Raw genomic sequence first — 20,387 nt, forward strand, 5'->3', positions numbered from 1 at the left:
GTGTGTAATTGTTCTCAGGAATAAAAACACACTCTTCAGTGATAAGAAGTCAGTCACAAACATTACTTATATTCAGCAGTAACCCTTGACACATGTTTAAAATTAAATTCAGCAAGTAACCTTTAGCTGTTGGGCTCTTTGGTGCCAGTTGTTTTCAGGATCGATGGCAACCTTTTCATTCTCTTTGGCATTCTGAACAGACATCTTGTCAGTTACTCTGACTGGGTAGGAGATCTAAGAGGGCAAAACATATATAGCACATTATTAGCTGGGTTCAGGCTGGTCTTAGAGCCATGGGGCTCAAGTGTCTAGAAAGAGGGCTGGGTTTTATTTTCAGTTCATTTCAAGGATTCATGTTAGTCTTCCAGGACCTACATTGTTCCCAAGGAAAATGGGAATAAATGATGTTTTCCCCTTCAGGCATGGTCTCAGAACTGGTGCTTTGAGGTCACACTACTAATTACTTTAAATGTTCTATACATACTTAGGGGACCCAGTTTTACAGTAGTTATCTGAACCAGATGTGCAATTCATGTTTGAGTATGCCAAACAAAATAATATAATGAAATAACATTACACTGCAAGATGATGATAACAATAGAAATAGCAATAGTATTTAATAAACATTGAATGCTCATAATATGCCATTAGCTGTCCCAGTACTTAGCGTATATCAGTTAATGCTCAAACAACCTTATGAGGTACATACTATTATTATCCTTTTTTGGAAATGAGAAAAGTGAGGAACAGAGAGGTTAAGCAACATGCCCAGAATCAACAGCTAGTAAGCAGTGGAGCCAGAAGGTATGACTCCAGATCCTGTACATATAATAGTTTTGCTAGACTAATTCACTTAGTAGGAACATCATCTTTGGTAGGATTTTTTGTTTGGCACTCAGTGAATCAGAATAATGTAGGTCAATGGTTCTCAACTTTGGTAAGATATTAGAATAACCTAGGAAGCTTTTAAAAAATATCAACGCCGTTCCATCCCAGATCCATTATATCAGAAGCTGGGGGAGGGATATCAATATTCTTTGAGCCAACTCCCCCTGCCCCAGTTAGGTCTAATCTGCAGCCAGGTTTGGGAATCACTGATGAAGGCGACAATGGAAGATTTAGATCCCCAAATTATGAAAGCCCTCATTACCTCCATTAGTTACTTGTTTAAAATAAAGATAAAGAAATTAGATTGTCTCTGTCCTATGTGGAATTCTAGCCAGCAGGTAACATTTTATAAAGCCAAGTTAAAGTTATACAATGTGAACATTGGAAAGGATTCGGGAGGTAATCTATGCAACCTCTGGTCCTTCTATTTCCATCAGGGATATGTTCATCCACTCGTTGCCTAAACACATTACCCTTCTCCTGGCAGAAGTTATCTGTTGGTCAGTGTTAGTATAGGTTTAAGGATCTTATATGAATGAAAGAGGAGAAAAGAGTAAGGTGGTGTGCAAACATTCCCTTTCTTTGGGAGACTGGGTCCTTTCAACCATCCCTCGGAGTAAAACGTTAAGATTTCTTAATTTTTGTTTAATGGATGATGAACCCATAACTCCATCACTGAGAAACCTAAGTGCTATAAAGCTCTTCCTTACAAGAACAGAAATATGTCTTCCTTTTATTTCTATCCCTCTGCCCTCTGAAATAATATGGAATAAGTCAATCTCTCTTTCAGAAAACAGCCTGAAACTGTGAGAAGCAGATGAAGGTGTCTTTCCAATAAGCATTCTCGTATTTGAAGGAACAGCCTTGAGATTTGTCATTCCTCCTGGGATGGCTTACTTGGTTTGGGCTCCTTTGGCTTTATCACCTGTAAACGCTGGTGTCCCCCCACCCCGCCCCCGCCACTTTCTAATGAGATTAATGTCAACATTTAGATTCAGGATTTTATACAACAAGGTGTAACTCTGGGAAGGCTGGGATTTAGAACCTGTCATGTTTGCATTCAAATTCTCTGCCCGCTGCTGACTTTTACTTCCTACTTTTGCAGACTCATCTTCAATATGAAAAGAAGCCAAGGTATTTATTAAATGTTAAGTAATAAGCAAGCATTTAACAATGAAGATAACCTCATTCCTTACCACTCAATGTGATTTCTCTGGCACAAGAAAGACAACATTTTGTTTCCTTTATTTTGAATGTAACCTTCCCTACCTGAGGGTCTACTTATCACAATTACTGTACTTGTGTGCATGTGTGTGTGTGTGTAAGTTTAGATACTTAAAGGTAATTCTGAAAATAGGAACAAATGAAAATAAAACTTTTTCATGCTTGAATTTTCACACCTTCTATCAGGAGCAAATGTACTATCTGGTGATGGAATTTTTCTGATTACAAATGGGAGTCACCAACAGGCTTTGAATGACTCTTGACTCAGCAAATGGAAAACTGCACAGCACCGTGAAGCAGCTGACCTCGTGCTACGTGGAAAGTTTAGCACTATAAATGCTGCTGCTCAAAGTCAGGCGCCACTTCCATGTTTCTACCTCCTGGTCTCTCTCCCAGCGCTGGTTCAAGAAACATTTGGTGACTATAAAAAGTGTTGGGTTTTACAACTCTGTCTTCATTGTTACAAAGGCTTCAATCCATATTGCCACATAGCTCCCTTGAAAGAAAAATTAACTCCGTGCTGGAAGAGAAATGAAGTTTAAGAGTTTAAAAACAATCTAAATAGGCTGCCTATGCAGACATGGAAATAATCCCTTTTCAAAGCTCAAACAGGCGATGTCTTCTTGGAGGACAAGTTGTCTGGAGCCCAGGAGAAGAGCTGGGCTTGTTCCTCCATCTGCAAATGGGCAGTTTTATTCCCTGGCTGTTGTAAAGGGGACTTGGTTGAGTTAATTCAAATTTTCACTGGCGAAATTGTTTGATCGACTAGGATAGGATCTATTATGTAGTTTCGGTAAAAAATTTACAAATTAAAAATACAGTGTCTTATGCTTCCTTCCCCAGGGAAGGCAGGATGTATAACATTTCCATCCACAGGCTGTTTTGTTGGAACTTAGAGTCTGAATCACCCCCGTGAGTCTCTGGGCAAGTAAAGCATACTTCTACATTATCTCTTTGAAAGTGGAATGGGACGCAACCTCTGCCAGCCATTTTTTTTTGAACCATTCTATTAATACCAATCAAATTGAGAAAATGATCAAATGAAATTGCATTTTGAGCATCATAAGCTGTGTAATGTCTATTCTGTTAAATTGGGGCCCATAATTGCTTCTCTACTGAAAAGATACAACAAAGACAGCAATCATGGCATGTCATTATCCCAGACTAGAAAACCGGCCTTTGCTGGGCGGACTTCAAAGGCTTGTGGTTCTCGAATTGCATTTGGCTGCTATTGTTGAAGCGCAGGCAATCTTGATTAGGTGTTTACACCGAGGTAAGGCACAGAGCAGAGAGCCTGAGTGCCTGGGTCTAGAGCCATTAAAAAATTGTACATTATGTTCCTTGCTTTGAAGTGAGGGTTTGTAGGTAGGAAAGCAACTCAGATTGAGCCCAGCTGAGCTAGATTGGGCTGCTACTGCTCTCTCAAAGAAACTCATCAGGTTCTTAGGAAATCAGCACCACATAAAAAAAAAAAAAGTTGCTGCTTTACCAAGAGCTGTATGTGAGTTAATTTATCTGCATAGACATATTGCAACATGTCTAAATAGCATGTTGTCATTAAGGTCTACCATCACTGGGGACTTGGATCCTTTTTTTCCTTTATCTTGTTTTTCATTACTGACCTTATGTTTGGATGTTGTGAGGAGTCTCGTTAATTTACGAGGTTCCTTATTATTCTCATTCTTTGATGGTATTTAACAACTAGCACATACTCAAATACAAATAAGCCAGATTCTGATATTTTAAAACGTAGTGTTTGTTTGCCATGATGCCAACACCTCTGTTAATTAATCCGTTTCTTCAGGGCCTGCTCACTGGCCTCAGGGTGCGTCTTTGTTAGCTCGGCTCACGTGGGACGCGCACTATTAACTCTCTGCCCTATTTCGAATATGTTTTGCCGTGTTGGTTCACGCCCCCGACGTCAGCCCTGCTGCCACCTGCGTTTATACCTGGCCAGCAGAAGAGGCCGAGGCAGGACAGCACAAACAGTGCGGCTCTGCAAGGCTCCAAAGGGCGCAGTTAGCACAGCCGTTTGGATTCGCTGGGCACTGATATTAATTATTCAGCTGTTTAGAGACACAACGCATGGAATGTTTTGGTTCTGCTGTTGGCCACTTTCTCCATTCCTGTAGAATATTTCATAACTAGATGACAGCGGAAACCTTTGGGTATACTACTGTTTACATTCATTTTCTGAATAAGTTACTCGTGTTTTACAACCCTAAAACTAATTATGCCAGTCACCGTCTTAAAAACACTAATCTTTAAAAAAGTACAAGCCTCAGCCCCAAATAAAAAGTAAAAATAAAGAATAGAAAGTTCTAACGCCCTGCATCCTCTGGTCTTCAGCCTCTACTTCTTCCATGCTTCGTTTGTATGTTTCCGTTCCGCTGGTGGGCCACGTGCACCATTACCTCCAGAGCGGTGCGAAGGCCAGCCGTCGCCTGGATGACAAAGAGTCTTCTTTGTCATCTCGCTTATTCTGACCAATCCCAGTCACTGTTTCAGGTTTGGCTGAAATATAACTTCCTCCAGGAAGCCTTCCCTGACACCCCAGAGGTTAAAATAGCTGCAGCTGAGCACCTGTCCTTAGTACTTTGTACTTTCCCTTTTGTAACAAGCATCACCCTGGCGGTTATGTTTGTTTCCCTTCTATCTAGACTGTGAATCCCATGAAGGCAGGAAAAGAGTGGACCCTGTGTGGGGCTGCCAGGCTGTGCAGCTCCAGTGTGCTGCTCACATAAGCTACGTAGTGGCTCTATGTATGCCTGGCACATACGTGCTCAATAAATACTACTGAGTGGGGAAAAAAAATCAACGTGCATTGCTCACTGAACTCTTCATTTACATCAGAATACATATAACTCGCTTTATTTATGTTTATCTAGCTAGATTTGTGGTTTATATTAAAGCCAGGTAGTCAACTGTCAACAAAATCAGGTGGAAACTAAGACCCTGTCTTCCATTTTTTCTCTTCATTCACTAGGCCCCAGGACCACTGGCTCTTCCACCCTTTGTATTTGCTGCTCCCTCTTCCAGAATGTTCTTTCCTCAAATATTTGTAGGTGAGCTCTCTCACTGCTTTTGTGATCTATTTAAATTCGTTATTTCCCCCGATCCCAGAACTCATCACTCTGCTCTGCTTCATGTCTCTGCTTAGCATTTGTATCCCATACTAATGGAATGATTTTTCTATTTTGTCTATTGTCCGTCTCCTATTAGAAGGTTAGCACCACAAGAGCTGCGATTTTTGTCTGTTCTCTTCAGTGATGTATCTTAAGACAATGCCTAACACAAAATAAGCTCTGAATAAGTATATGCAAATAGTGAAGAAATGAACCATTTTAAAAAATGTGAGAGATTTTTAGGAATGTTTTGTGTAACCTGTATGAAGGCTGATTAGCTAGCAACCTGACTCTCCATAACACAATTAAGACTGACTAAGTGTGACCTCTGGATGGTCACAGTATTCAAACTGCTCCATTACTAAAATCCTTCATTGATTCTGTATCATGGAGAGGAAAGGCCCAGCTCTTCATCATAATGGTTCTAAAACTTAAGCATGTATCAGAATCACTTGGAGGGCTTGTTAAATTTTATTTTTTTACATTCAGTGTTACTTTGTGCTAGTTTCAGGTGTAGAGCATATTGGTTAAACAATCATATACTCTCCTACAAAGTGTTTCCCCAATATTTCCAGTGGCTACTTAGCACCATACATAGTTATCACAATATTATTGACTCTATTTCCTATGCTGTACTTTACATGCCCTTGACTGTTGTGTAACTACCAATCTGTACTCATTAATCTGTTCACCTTTTTTACTCATTCCCCAACCCCCCTCCCATCTGGGAACCTTGAGTTTGTTCTTTGTATCTATGAGTTTGTTTCAATTTTGTTTGTCCATATACTTCATTCTTTAGGTACAACATATAATTGAAATCATATGGTATTTGTCTTTCTCTGACTGACTTATTTCATATAGCATAATACCCTTGAGGTCCATCCATGCTGTTGGAAATGATACAATTTCATTCTTTTTCATGGCTGAGTCATATTCCATTATATATATGGACCCCATCTTCTTTATCTACTCATCTATCGATGGGCTCTGGGGTTGCTTCTATACCTTGGCAATTGTAAATAATGCTGCAGTGAACATAGTGATGCATATTTCAAATTAGTGTTTTGGGTTTCTTCAGTTATAAATCCAAAAGTAGAATCATTGGGTCATAAGGTGGTTCCATTTTCAATTTTTTTAGGACTCTCCATACTCTTTTCCATAGTGGCTGTACCAATCTGCATTCCTATCAATAGCATATGAGGGTTCACTTTTTCCCACATCCTCACCAACACTTGTTGGTTGATTGATGAATGGAAGATAGCCATTCTGACAGGTGTGAGGTGATGTCATTGTGGTTTTAATATGAAGTTCTCTGATGATCAGTGACATTGAGCATCTTTTCACATGTCTATTGGCCATCTGCATGTCCTCTTTGGAGAAGTGTCTATTCAGGTCCTTTGCCCATTTTTTAATTGGATTGTTTGTGTGGTATTGAGTTTTGTAAGATCTTTATAAATTGTTGTATGACTTCTTTATAAATTTTGGATATAACCCCTTATTGAATATATTGAGGCCCTGGATGGTTGGCTCAGTGGGAGAGCATTGGCCCAGTGTATGGCTGTCCCAGGTTTGATACCCAGTCAGGACACACAGAAGAAGTGACCATCTGCTTCTCTACCCCTTCTCCTTCTCTCTCTCTCTCTCTCTTCCTCTCCTGCAACCATGATTTGATTGGTTCGAGCAAGTGGGCCTCGGGTGCTGAGGATAGATAGCTCTGTGGCCTCTGCCTCACGCTAAAAAAAAAAAGGCTCTGTTGCTGAGCAATGGAGCAATGGCTCCAGATGAGCAGAGCATCGCCCCCTAGTGGGCTTTCCAGGTGGATCCCGGTCAGGGAGCATGCAGGAATCTGTCTCTCTGCCTCCCCTGCTCTCACTAAAATAAAATAATAATAATTTTTAAAAGAATATATTATTGGTGAATATGTTTTCCCAGTCAGTAGGTTGTCTTTTTCTTTTATTTATATGGTTTCCTTGGCTGTGCAAAAACTTTTTAGTTTGAGTTCCATTTGTTTATCTTTTCTTTTGTTTCTTTTGCCCAAGAAGATATATCAGAAACAATACTGCTAAAAGAAATGTCAGAGATTCTACTTTTGGATTTATATCTGAAAAAGCCCAAAACACTAATTCGAACTATGCATCACTATGTACATATTCTTCTAGGAGTTTTAAGGTTTCAACTTTTACATTTAAGTTGTTAATTCATTTTGAATTTACTCTTGTATTGGCGTAAGAAGGTGGTCTAGTTTTATTTTTTGCATATACCTGCCCAATTTTACCAACACAATTTATTGAATAAACTATCTTTCCTCATTATATGTTCTTGCCTCCTTTATCAAATACCAATTGACCATATAGGCATGGGTTTATTTCTTGGTTCTTCATTCTGTTTCATTAAACTATATGTCTGTTTTTAAAGCTAATACTATGCTATTCTAATACCATAGCCTTGTAGAATAGCTTGATATCAGGCACCATCATACTTCCAACTTTGTTCTTTCTCAAGAAATCTGTGGCTATTCAGGGTCTTTTGTGGTTCTATATAAGATTTTGGAGTTTTTGTTCTAGTTCTGTGAAATATGCCATTGGTAATTTGATAAAAATTACATTGAATCTATAGATTGCTTTGAGTAGTATGGACATTTTAATGACGTTAATTGTTCCTATTCATGAACACAGTAAATGCTTCCATTTATTTGCATCTGCTTCAATTTCTTTCTTCAGTGTCTTATAATTTTCTGAGTATAGGTCTTTTAACTCCTTGATTAGATTTATTCCTGTGTATTTTTTTTTTTTTTCTATTTTTCTGAAGCTGGAAACAGGGACAGACAGTCAGACAGACTCCCGCATGCGCCCGACCGGGATCCACCCGGCATGCCCACCAGGGGTGATGCTCTGCCCGCCAGGGGGCGATGCTCTGCCCCTCCGGGGCATCGCTCTGCTGCGACCAGAGCCACTCTAGCGCCTGGGGCAGAGGCCAAGGAGCCATCCCCAGCACCCGGGCCATCTTTGCTCCAATGGAGCCTTGGCTGCGGGAGGGGAAGAGAGAGACAGAGAGGAAGGAGGGGGGGGGTGGAGAAGCAAATGGGCGCTTCTCCTATGTGCCCTGGCCGGGAATCGAACCCGGGTCCCCCGCAAGCCAGGCCGACGCTCTACCGCTGAGCCAACCGGCCAGGGCCCTGTGTATTTTTTAAATGCAATTATAAATGGGTTTTCTCAGTTTCCTTCTCTGATAGTTCATTATTGGTGTACAAAAATGCACCAATTTTATTTCCAATAGTTTTTGGTGTTGTTTATATGGTTCCCTATATACAGTAACATGCCATCTGCAAATAATGGAAGTTTTATTTCTTCCCTTCAAATTTGAATGTCTTTTATTTCTTCTTCTTCCCTGATTGTTGTTGGTAAGACTTCCAGTACTATGTTGAATAAAAGTGGTGAAAGTGGATATCCTTGTCTTGCTTCTGATCATAAGGGAAGCCCTTTTTGTTTTTAAACACAGATTGAAAGGCCTTACTTTAGAGTTTCTGATTCAGGAGATCTGAATGGGCCCAAGAATTTGCAATTTTAATGAGTTCCCAGGTGATGCTGCCACTGCTGGTTTGGGGATCACATTCTGACAGTCTCTGATTTTAAATGACATACAAGGGCCTATGAAGGCACCTGCCAATTTCTCTAGCTTAAATACCCACATTCCCTAACAGTATAGTTACATACAGCACAACACTATCTGCCTTCTCTTTAAGTAATTTACTGGCTTAAGCAGTAATGTCCAGTCCCCCTGTAAGATGTCCTAAATAATGCCCACAGCTAAGTACTTACGGCTGGTCAGCTACTCACAAATATGTCTTTGTACTCTGTTTCCACTAGTTAAGTTGTATATTTACCAAGAGTCTTTAACATTTATTCCCAAACCTGTTTACTCCTATTGAATGTGTAAAATTATGGAATCCATTTAAAGATTAGAGCACATGGAAAAATCTGAGTGTGAACAGAGCTGTTCTTTTCATGAACACTAAGTTAAATAATTTAGAAGGACCCAATAAAAGCAAATGGCAAAATAACGTGTAGAGGAAAAAACTGTAAAAGATTAGTGGAAACAGTCATAAAAATCTGTAAAGATTATGATCTTGATTGTTTCTAAAGGCTTTTAATGTTTTCACCTTCCTTCTAAGAAATCAGGAGTGGAAATCATAGATGCTGTCAAACTGACTGAAGAAAGACAATGCGACATTCCAGTCCATAGGATGTGCACCCACAGAACAGGCCCTGGCTCCTCAGTGAACACCTGGCAAACTCACATGTGTTGTGTATTTCAAGTTATATAGTTGCCATTCTTCTGCTTTAAACATTTTATTTGATTAATGGACTACCGGTTCATAGCTAGGACCACAGAGGTTCCCACTGTGCCAGTGGGCTTCTACTTACACAGTACCCCTAATGCCTCCTACCATTGTGTGTGCTCCCCTTGCCTTCAGTGCCTGTGCTGCCCACCTACACCTGTTACCTTCTGCTTCTTTTCAAAGAATCAGTTCAGTGATTGCCTCTTCTGTGAAGACCTCTCTGACTTCCCCTGGCAGAGGCTGGCACTTTTCCTTCTAGGTTCATTTGCGACCTCACACATCCCCAGTATAGCAGTTGTCACTTGGCACTGACTGTTTACATGTCTGCTTCCCACCTGGCCAGAGGCTCCTAAGAGCAAGTTCACTGACAGCATCAAACATAACCCCCGACCCCTAGCACTCTGGGGCATTTAATAAGGAGGCAAAGAACCATTCCCATTACCGCTGCTCCAGACTTGATTATAGAACAGCGCAATTTGGCCTCCATAAAACAGTGCAACATTACCAGGTACACCAGGCACAGTGTTAAAGCCGTCATTGGAAATGACTAATTATATTGGTGTTCTAATTTTTGAAAGGGCATGCTTTAGTTACATGGAAAGTTTCCTTTTCACAGATCCTTCGTCAGTAATGTCGAATTAATGAAGTAACACTTTATAGATCATACGAATCGGTAGTTAGGCAGCTAAGTGCTGAATAGCGCGTACAAGAAAGATGCCTTCAAAACGTCTTGTATTGAAAATTCCATCAAGTCCAATTTAAATCACGTTGTCGTAAGTAAGTGCTCTTGCTGCTGTTGCACGGGGCAACATAAAAAAATCTAAGAATCAATAAACATACATAGAGTACTCACTCTGTAGGACAATTTTTGCAAGTGTAATAGAAGAGGGTGGGGATTCAAAAACACCAGCAAACTAGAAGAATTCTATAAAAAAATAATTCTGTGTTTCTAATCTAATTAGAAAGTCATAATTTAAATAAAAGAAAGCTTAATTTTATAGACAACTAATAGTTTTGCTAAATTCAAAACTATAGAAAAGAAGAGCAATATATCATTTAGATATTGATCTTAACCAGTAGGAAATTAAATTTAATGCAAGTGTTCAATAATAAATATGACTTTTCCATAGGGCTGTATGATTATGAAAAGCTTTCGCATATAGTAACTGGTTTGGCCATCCCAATAATCCTCGGTCTGAGGTAGAAGCAAATATTTGCAACCTCACTTTAATGGGGAAAAATAAGGCCCAGCAAGATGTTGTGATTTACTAACGGTAATAAATGGCTTCAATAATAATAAGCCTCAAATCAGGTCTTTTGATGACAAATTCCAGTATTTAAGTCAATAGCACAAGCTCCAGTTAATTTTTATTTTTTCATTTTTAAAACAATAAAATTCTGGACCAAAGAAAAAGATATCTAAAAATGACACCCTTTTGTCAAAAATAGATAGTACTTCCTATATGCCAGGCTCTGGGAAGTCAGAGATGTCGGCCCATGACCTTACGGAGCTCAGAGTCATGTAAAGACAGGCACATTAACCACACGGTGCAGGTGGCGGTGTTTGTGTCTGGGTTCTATGGTGCATTTTTAGGTATCAGGAAGGCAGTGGGAGGGGGGTACTCAGAATCTTCATAAAGGCAGAGGCCTTGGAATGGAACCTTAAAAGGAAGATGAGGTTTTCCCAAGAAAACAAGACAGGGCAGAGTGGTCCATCAGCATGACGAGGCTTAGAGGATACCAGGAATGGGGGCGACAAAGGATGAGGCTGAATCAGCAGGAAGGGGCCAGGTCAGGAAGGGCCTTGTGTACCTCTCTGAGGCTTTGAGTCAGAGACAGCATGGCAAGTGTGAGGACTGACTAAGTGTGTGCCCTTTGCACGCAGTCTTATTTTTTCCCCCAGAGTCTTTTGGGAGTCTCACCGTAAAATGGGCAACCAGAGCATATAGGTGCTATCCTTTTGGCTACACTTCATCCTTATTCTACCAGAAGTCAACATCCCTTTCATGTTGAGGCACTATAGCCTGAAAAAAAAAATCTGTTTAGAAGGGTCTATACCCAGAGTGGATTCCTGTACTTTCCCACAGCTTAAGGTATGCCCAGGGGTATAATAGCTTTCCCTTTTGTCTGCCATGCACCAGGAACCTTGTATAAATTCTTCCAATAACCCTCCAAGGCAGAACTTGACCCCATAGAATAGATGAAGCAGGTAAGGTTTAAAGAGTCACTTGTTCAAATATCTAGTAAGAGCTACCTCCTAGGACACTGAAGAGCCAGGATCTAATTCATGACTGACTCCCAAACCAGTGTTTTGTTTGGTTTTATTTTCCCCCATAACACTATGTTGCCCCATTGAGAGAATGCTGTTACCAAGACTGCTGCAAACCAAAGCTCTTCCTCCAGAACTCTGCCTGCATAATTTTCTCTTTCTCTGATCCATTAACGTGTCAACTCAAGACATATCTCCTTGACAACTCTTTCCCAAACCCCTAAATATCCCAGTTACATGCTCCTCATTACTGTATTAAGTAAAGTTTATTCAGTCTCCCTTGAGTACCTAGGATTATTTTGCTACACGTTACCATGTTTTTTACCTGCATCACATGACTAGAAAGTAAGCTCTTTCAAGACAGGGGCTCTGTAGGTTTTGTTTCCTGTTACATCCCTAGCTCTGATGAGTGTACCTAGTGCATAGTTGTTGCTCAATAAATGTGTGTAGACTGACTGACCTGCTGTCTCAGCAACAGCCACAGAGCCGTGCTGATTCCTAAAATGGGAAATGAATTCTATACATGGCTTTCTGTTGTCTTGAAGACTCTAGGTGATTAAATAACCTTTCTATATCCACATTTGCAAAGTAGCTGTAATTTCTTTCCAAGAAATTACAAGGAAAGAGAAGAGTGATATTTATAAAGCACTTACCACTCTTTTCTGAGCCCATACTAAATTTCATTGTCTTCAGTCTTCAAAGTCACATTAAAATTAAGATAGAAAGGTAGCTCATTTTTCAAGATTCAATTTCCTTTAATGGTAGATCATAAAATAGACTCAAATTCTAATGAGTTTCAGACAAACACTTCTGGCTACTGAACTAATCATGAATAAAAAAGTAAGCACTGTATATTCACCAGCAAAGTTTTTGTCCAATTATGATACTTAGGTGCCCTCTAGTGTGTGTTAGTTTTTACATCCAGTTCTTTGCTTCACACATCATGTTGACTTAGATCTTGTAATGTATTCAAAAGTGACTTTTCCACTGCATTTTAATGTATGATTGACGTATCTATGAAAAATGGTCAAACAATTGTGGAACAATTGAATTTAAAAATCAATGGTTCTACACTGAGCCATTCTTTACAAACAAAAATTGCAATTTTGGTGACTGAGCAATCAGGGTGTGATGTTACAAGGGTTCCTACAAAATATTGTGTACTGCAAATACATAGGCATGCTTCACAACTAAGAGCTATGAAAAGGTACAAATGCACAGCGAGGCTCCCACCTGTCCCCACCTGTTCTCCACCCTGTACAATTAACCATCTGTGTATCCTTCCAAAGCTCTTATGTATACCAAGCCTATACGACATATATTTTTATTTCCCTCCAACTTTTTATATTCTACAGCTTTCATTTCTCTCTTAATAGTAATTCCTCATAAGTTCTTCATAACAATTCAGAAAGATCATCCTCATTTTTAAAACAGCAATAACTGTACTCTATGATTGCAAGTACCCCAAATAATAGACATTTGGGTGGTTTCCAATCTTTTGTTATTATATTAAGGATGAAATAAATGATCTTATACAGGAGTTATTTCAAAACTGTACACATGTAACTAAGCTAAATTCCTAGGAGTGGAATGTGTTGAGTCAAACAGAAGTAATAATGGCTAACGTTTATATAGTGCTTGCTCTGAGCTAGGCTTTGATCTACACATTCTAAATATATTAACTCATTTATTCAACCTTCTTAATAATCTTATGAGGGAAGAGCAATTATTATCTCCCTTTTAAAGATGAGAAAACTGAAGCACCAGAGGTCAGACAGCTAGCAGGTATTAGTGTCAAACCACCTGTTTCCAAAGCTTAGCCATTACTTTATTTTCTCAAGGAATGTGTGTATCTGTATTTTAAAAAGATATTAACAAAATTTTCAGCATATTGATATACTAATTTATTCTCCTACCAGATTGACTGTGTTGTTTTGCCTATAGGCTCATCAAACTTGAGGAATTTTGTTGGTTTAATTATAGGTGAGCCTGACCAGGTGGATAGAGCAGTGGATAGAGCATAGTGGATAGAGCATCAGACTGGGATGCCAAGGACCCAGGTTCAAGACCCCGAGGTCGCCAGCTTGAGCACAGGCTCATCTGGTTTGAGCAAAGCTCACCAGCTTGGACCCAACGTCGCTAGCTTGAGCAAGGGGTTACTCAGTCTGCTGAAGGCCCACAGTCAAGGCGCATATGAGAAAGCAATCAATAAACAACTAAGGTGTTGCAACGAAAAACTGACGATTGATGCTTCTCATCTCTCTCCATTCCTGTCTGTCTGTCCCTATCTATCTCTGTCTCTGTAAAAAAAAATATATATATGTGAAAAATGGAATCCCAATGGTATTAATTTGCATTTCTCTTATAATAACTGAGGTTGAATATCTATTCATATGCTTAATAGTCATATGTATTAATTATCTGTGAACTTTTTTATATCTTTTACATATTTTTATATTAGAACATTAGTCTTTCATTGATTGCTAAGAGCTCCTTAGCTATTTGAGATATTAGGGTATGGTCTGTGATATAAATTAGAAATGTTTTCCTTAGTTTGTTCTTTATATTCTGACTTTCATATGATTCTTCTTGTGGCAGTGTTTGATATTTGTGTCGTTCAAATGTATTAATCTTCTATAGATTCTAAATTTTAAATAATTTCAAGATTAAAGGGAAATTTTCCTGTTTTTAATAGTTTTATGGTGTAACTTTTAACAATTAAATATTTGATCCATTTAGAATTTATCTTGTATGACAGCCATTGAAATCACCAATACTTTGTGGGTACTGACGTACCCCACTTTGGCTTTAGGTTATATGTCCTTTATACTCTAGTCCCTGGCTACTCAAAGTGTGGGCTGTGGACCAGCAGCCTTGGTAACCCCTACTCAACCTAGCGACCTTGGGTCCAAGCTGGTGAGCTTTGCTCAAACCAGATGAGCCCGCGCTCAAGCTGGCGACCTTGGGGTCTCGAACCTGGGTCCTTGGCATCCCAGTCCGATGCTCTATCCACTGCGCTCTATCCACTGCTCTATCCACCTGGTCAGGCTCACCTATAATTAAACCAACAAAATTCCTCAAGTTTGATGAGCCTATAGGCAAAACAACACAGTCAATCTGGTAGGAGAATAAATTAGTATATCAATATGCTGAAAATTTTGTTAATATCTTTTTAAAATGCACACTCTTGTCTCACCCCCAGACCTACTGGATATCCACAAAGTCTGTATTTTAACAAGGAAGTAGTTCATAAGCATCTTCAAGTTTGAGAAACAAAAGTGTGAGCCTGATAGCATAGTGGCATCATCTGAAACCATGCAGAAAATTAAAATTCTTGGGCCCAACCCTACATTTACAAAGTCCGAACTCCTTGGGTTTGGTCTAGTAATCTGTTTCAACAAGCGCTTGTGCTGGCTCTTATGCACGCTGATGATTAAGAACTATGCTCTAAGACATTGATAAGAGTGTGGTGGTTACAGGGGGAGGGGGGAGAGGGAGAGGGAAAGGGGGAGGGGGAGGAGCACAAAGAAAACTAGATAGAAGGTGACAGAGGACAATTTGACTTTGGGTGATGGGTATGCAACATAATTGAACAACAAGATAACCTGGACATGTTCTTTGAATATATGTATCCTGATTTATTGATGTCGCCCCATTAAAAAAATAAAATTATTAAAAAAAAAAAAAAAAGAACTATGCTCTAAATCAGTGAGTCAGTCCTGGCCAGCTGTCAGAATCACTGGGGCGCGCTGAAAACTCCCCATGCTCAAAGGGCACCCCAAATAAATTAAACCAGAATTTCAGGGCTTCAGGTCAATAAGTCAGTATTTTTTAACTTTTCCGGGTAATTCCAATGTGAAGTCCAATGAGAACCTCTTTCCTGTATCCAATAATCCTTCTCGATGCTCAAGATCTCACTCAGAGATGAAAACTGGTCTGGATGAAGCCGAGAATCACTTTTTAAAAAAAATTTAGTTTCTCAGGGGATTCTAATATCCAGCTGGGATTTTATACCACTGCTCTAGAAATACCATTTTGCCAACATAAATGTCAAGTCATCCTAAAAAGAATAAAGTTTGGATATAACGGGAAAGATGCATTTTTCAATTCATATATATTTCCTGAATCCTGCAGTATGTTAGGATAGTTACTATGACAATTAAAAATAAATCCAGGCCCTGGCCGGTTGGCTCAGCAGTAGAGCGTCGGCCTGGCGTGCGGGGGACCCGGGTTTGATTCCCGGCCAGGGGAAGCACCCATTTGCTTCTCCACCCCCTCCCTCCTTCCTCTCTGTCTCTCTCTTCCCCTCCCGCAGCCAAGGTTCCATTGGAGCAAAGATGGCCCGGGCGCTGGGGATGGCTCCTTGGCCTCTGCCCCAGGCGCTAGAGTGGCTCTGGTCGCGGCAGAGCGATGCCCCGGAGGGGCAGAGCATCGCCCCCTGGTGGGCAGAGCGTTGCTCCTGGTGGGCGTGCCGGGTAGATCCCGGTCGGGCGCATGCGGGAGTCTGTCTGACTGTCTCTCCCCGTTTCCAGCTTCAGAAAAGAAAAATAAAAAAAAATAAAAAATAAAAAAATAAAAATAAATAAATCCAAGGCATCGTTCCTGCCCATAAGAGAATTATATAATACAGAAAAGGCTACACATTTCATAAATAAGTAATTATTTGAAACTAATACAGGAGTGTTAGTAGGTTTACAGTTCTGAGTATGTAAGTACATTTGAGTTGATTCTTATATTATTATTTATTAATTATTGCATTACTTATTTGTATTACAACCATAGACCTACTTTGTCCACCCTGTATGTTCTATGCTACTGGCTATAATGTAATTAAAAAAAGTTACACCAATCATTTCATCACTGTTAAATTAAACTAATTTTTTCCTTTAAAAAAGAATAGGAACAAAGATGAAGAAAATATAATATATGTTAGAAATGAAACCTGGAGGAAGCAATGGACAAGGTAAAGGGCCAAAAAATAATTCATGAGCTTAAACCTGAGCAAGCTTAAAATGCTTTAAAGTCTTCTCCTTGTCTTGATGAAAATTATGGTTCGAATCACTGACAACCAATTCAAGCTAGTAGTGTATAGTAAATTAAATTATAATTACTAAAAATTTAGCAATTAAGATATCATCAATTAAAGAGCTTATAAGAAACATTTTCCCCCTTTTATTATTAGAAATATAACTATTTATTTTGCTTTGACTTATTGCCTCTCCTTGTCTACTGACTTCTTTTAAGAACGGATTTAAAAATAACAAAATATACCTTAGTTTGCGGGGAAGTAATTTTTTCCATATATATTGGGCTATCAAATTTATCGTTTTAAATAAGCAATCAAAATTCCAAATTTCACATAAGTTTTAAAAAACAAAAAATACATTAACCATCTAACATCAGGTCAAAATATTGACACTCTGCTTGAATTCAGCTAAGTATTTAATTCAGCTAAATATACTACACTCACTCCTCTGTTTTATTATTATTTACAAAGGCAAGAATCTGACATAATCCTCTAAGGCTATGAAAGGAGTTTCTTTTTCTTTTAAATTTGAAGATCTAATTGGCTTTATTAAGCAAATCATAAATTGAGCAGCATGTCTTCTAGCAACTAACTGGTAAGGTGCTCTCCATAAAAGGAGTTTCTGAATCAAGAAAATAATTACAAATGTTTGTTCTATCTCTCTTGTTCCATCATAAGATAGAGGTTAAAATAGGTTAGATTACTTTAGGCCCTGGCCGGTTGGCTCAGTGGTAGAGCGTCGGCCTGGCGTGCGGAAGTCCCAGGTTCGATTCCCGGCCAGGGCACACAGGAGAAGCGCCCATCTGCTTCTCCACCCCTCCCCCTCTCCTTCCTCTCTGTCTCTCTCTTCCCCTTCCGCAGCCAAGGCTCCATTGGAGCAAAGATGGCCCGGGCGCTGGGATGGCTCCTTGGCCTCTGCCCCAGGCGCTAGAGTGGCTCTGGTCGTGGCAGAGCGACACCCTGGAGGGGCAGAGCATCGCCCCCTGGTGGGCAGAGCGTCGCCCCCTGGTGGGCGTGCCGGGTGGATCCCGGTCGGGCGCATGTGGGAGTCTGTCTGACTGTCTCTCCCCATTTCTAGCTTCCGAAAGAAAAAAAAAAATAGGTTAGATTACTTTAAATGATACCAATTTTGTATTGGAGTAGGTCTAAGGGAATCCCATTTAATATAATAACCTCTCCTTCATATTTGAAACTGACCCTGCAATAGATGATGAATGTCAAGCTGTTCCCCCAATAAAGGTGGTGGATACACTGATTCAGTCACACTTTTTACTTGCGTCCACAGACATATTCATTAGGAAGTGGGTTGATATGATCGTTTTATGTACCCATGAAACAGGACTAAGTTCACTGGCTCCCATGGGATACGATTTACCTTCAAAATGGTCATATGAGAAAGAGGACATTTCTTATTATTATAATTTTACAGATGGAGAGACTAAGGTTTCATCAGGATAGGATAATAAAGGACGGTGCAGTGATTATCAATGGGGGTTTAATAAAAGTGCCTGGGTTAAAAATATATATATATATTCCACGTTGTATCTACCTCCCTCCCACTACCACCCAGTAAGTATACAGAATCCGATTGAGAATCACTTCTGTATGTGAGTTGCTGTTACTGAATGTGTCTTGTCACCTCCAATGTGTTGGGAGCATTTAACAGGGTTGGAACCTCATGTTATGGCACCGACAGAGGCACTGGCACAGGGGATCAAACCTTTGGTCCTCTGTTTTATCTACTGGAGGATGCAGTTTAAAGAAGTTCTTTGGTTCCTTGAATGAAAACATTTTAGAGATAATAACTGAATTACAGCGCCATAAACCATTCGTGACTTTTATTTTGCTCTTAGGAATCTGTGGACTAATTCCTTTCATTCTTCAAAGAGGGGCAAGGGCCTAGGGCATTTGGTTCACTCAGCCAGGTGTTTACAATGACATCACTATCTCAAAGACGTGGTGTCTAGCCATTCAAAAAATAAAAGGCAAATTCCAGGTTAGTACTTCTGATGACATTTTAAAGTAGCTGCTACGTACCTGTTCTGTGTGAGTCTCCTCCCTTTTTTTACTGTGAAGTTGAAGATAAGAGTCTGTTTTAGGGGTAGGTAATCCCAAAGTCAGCTTGTTTTTTTCCACAAAATATTGTTTGGACTTCCTGCGCCGAGGGCCACGTGACCTTGGCAAGAAAACCTCGTTATGTGAACTTGAACTCTTCAAGTGCTGAGAGGGGTCGCTGGCCTGCTCTGCCAGGTCACCGCTGCTCAACTCTGAAAGTGGCTTGCTGGGATGGGCACCACGCTCATAGTCTGGGCTTAAAAATTCACTACCAAGTAAGGAGGCTTCGCTCTGTGGGCTCTTTTGCTGTTCGCCTTTCCCCCCTGAGAGGTCCACTGACATCTGCTGGGAAGGGTAGAGTGGGTCCAAAGTCAGATTTTCTGTAGAACTGTCTATAGATTCCGGCGCTTCCGCAGTCAACAACTGCCCTTCCTCTCTCTTACTCTTCCAGTTTGGATCATAGCGGAGATCTGAGTATTTGTCTTCGTGTAGCTGTTGGCTGCGCAAAGCAGAAAAGAAACATCAGTGATGTAATCAAGATAGATATATACTCATTATGGTTAGTTGATCTTTTTACTCAAAAGCCGTCTCAATCTTTCTCCTAGTATTTTCCTTTTATGACAGACATGTTAAAAAGACATATACATATCTCAGGCTTAAGTTAGGCCTGTGCACTCTACATAAAGGTAAAAGGGTCTCAATTATTCAAGTTTATTAAAATATGAAATAAGAACAGGAGACGGTTATTTTCTAAATGCCAGAAAACAACTGAAAAACCAATGTCTCTAATGTTAAACCAGTTGTTGACTGTGGTTCAAGAAATGCCATTACCTATTCCTACCATAAATACGTATTTCAGCGGCGAAGACAAAGTTGATTTTACACTTTAGTTGGTCATATACACACCTGGCTCTTTATCTAGGAAGGGAATGTGATTGTACCTGAATATCTGTCTCAATCTGCTCTTTTTCAGGGAAAAAGCAAGATTTATTCCAACTGAATTCCTATATAGGTTCATCCTCATTCTCAATGACTTTACTTCTCAATTCATGTTGTGTTTGTAGATTTTTATCAAATGTACTACAGAAACATCCCCATGGTTTAGAATCAGAGGTGGCTCACAGAAAAGCCCTTAGTTCATACTGTTGGTTGTCAGGTCTATGCAGGGAAAACTCAGCGTGTAAGACAGCCCTATCTGAATAAAAGTTTCTATAGAAGGTCCTGGCTGAGGGAAGTGAACTTGAGGGAGGTCCATAACCCATGCATATGACCTCAAATAAAGTCCTCTCTTTTCCCCACAGCAATCTCAATTTGTAGAGTGTTAGGTTCAAGGAAGTGTGCTGTGGCTGCCAGAGTCTAACTCTTAGAAAAACAGGATGAGTCAGAGACCCTTATCAGAAGTTTATGTTTGAAATTCTCCACTGAGCTATAACCCCCCCTGTTGCTATGCTGTGTGCGACC

The 20,387-nt window shown here is 39.9% G+C and overlaps 1 protein-coding gene across 2 annotated transcripts in view; it reads right to left on the reverse strand.

Annotated features, from left to right (window-relative positions):
• The window catches only part of JHY (junctional cadherin complex regulator), an 82,846-nt gene that overhangs the window by 43,750 nt on the left and 18,709 nt on the right, over positions 1-20,387 (reverse strand). Inside the window, exons 3-4 of one of the 2 annotated variants that reach the window (XM_066366481.1) lie at positions 18,909-19,425; positions 121-234 (exon numbers count right to left, since the gene is read on the reverse strand). In XM_066366481.1, coding sequence (XP_066222578.1) covers positions 121-234; positions 18,909-19,425 — 631 coding nt within the window. The remainder of the gene's footprint in view (positions 1-120; positions 235-18,908; positions 19,426-20,387) is intronic. The other variant, XM_066366482.1, reaches the window with a different exon arrangement.

Source organism: Saccopteryx leptura, chromosome 2 (genome assembly GCF_036850995.1).
Source record: "Saccopteryx leptura isolate mSacLep1 chromosome 2, mSacLep1_pri_phased_curated, whole genome shotgun sequence".
Classification (NCBI taxonomy): Eukaryota; Metazoa; Chordata; class Mammalia; order Chiroptera; family Emballonuridae; genus Saccopteryx; species Saccopteryx leptura.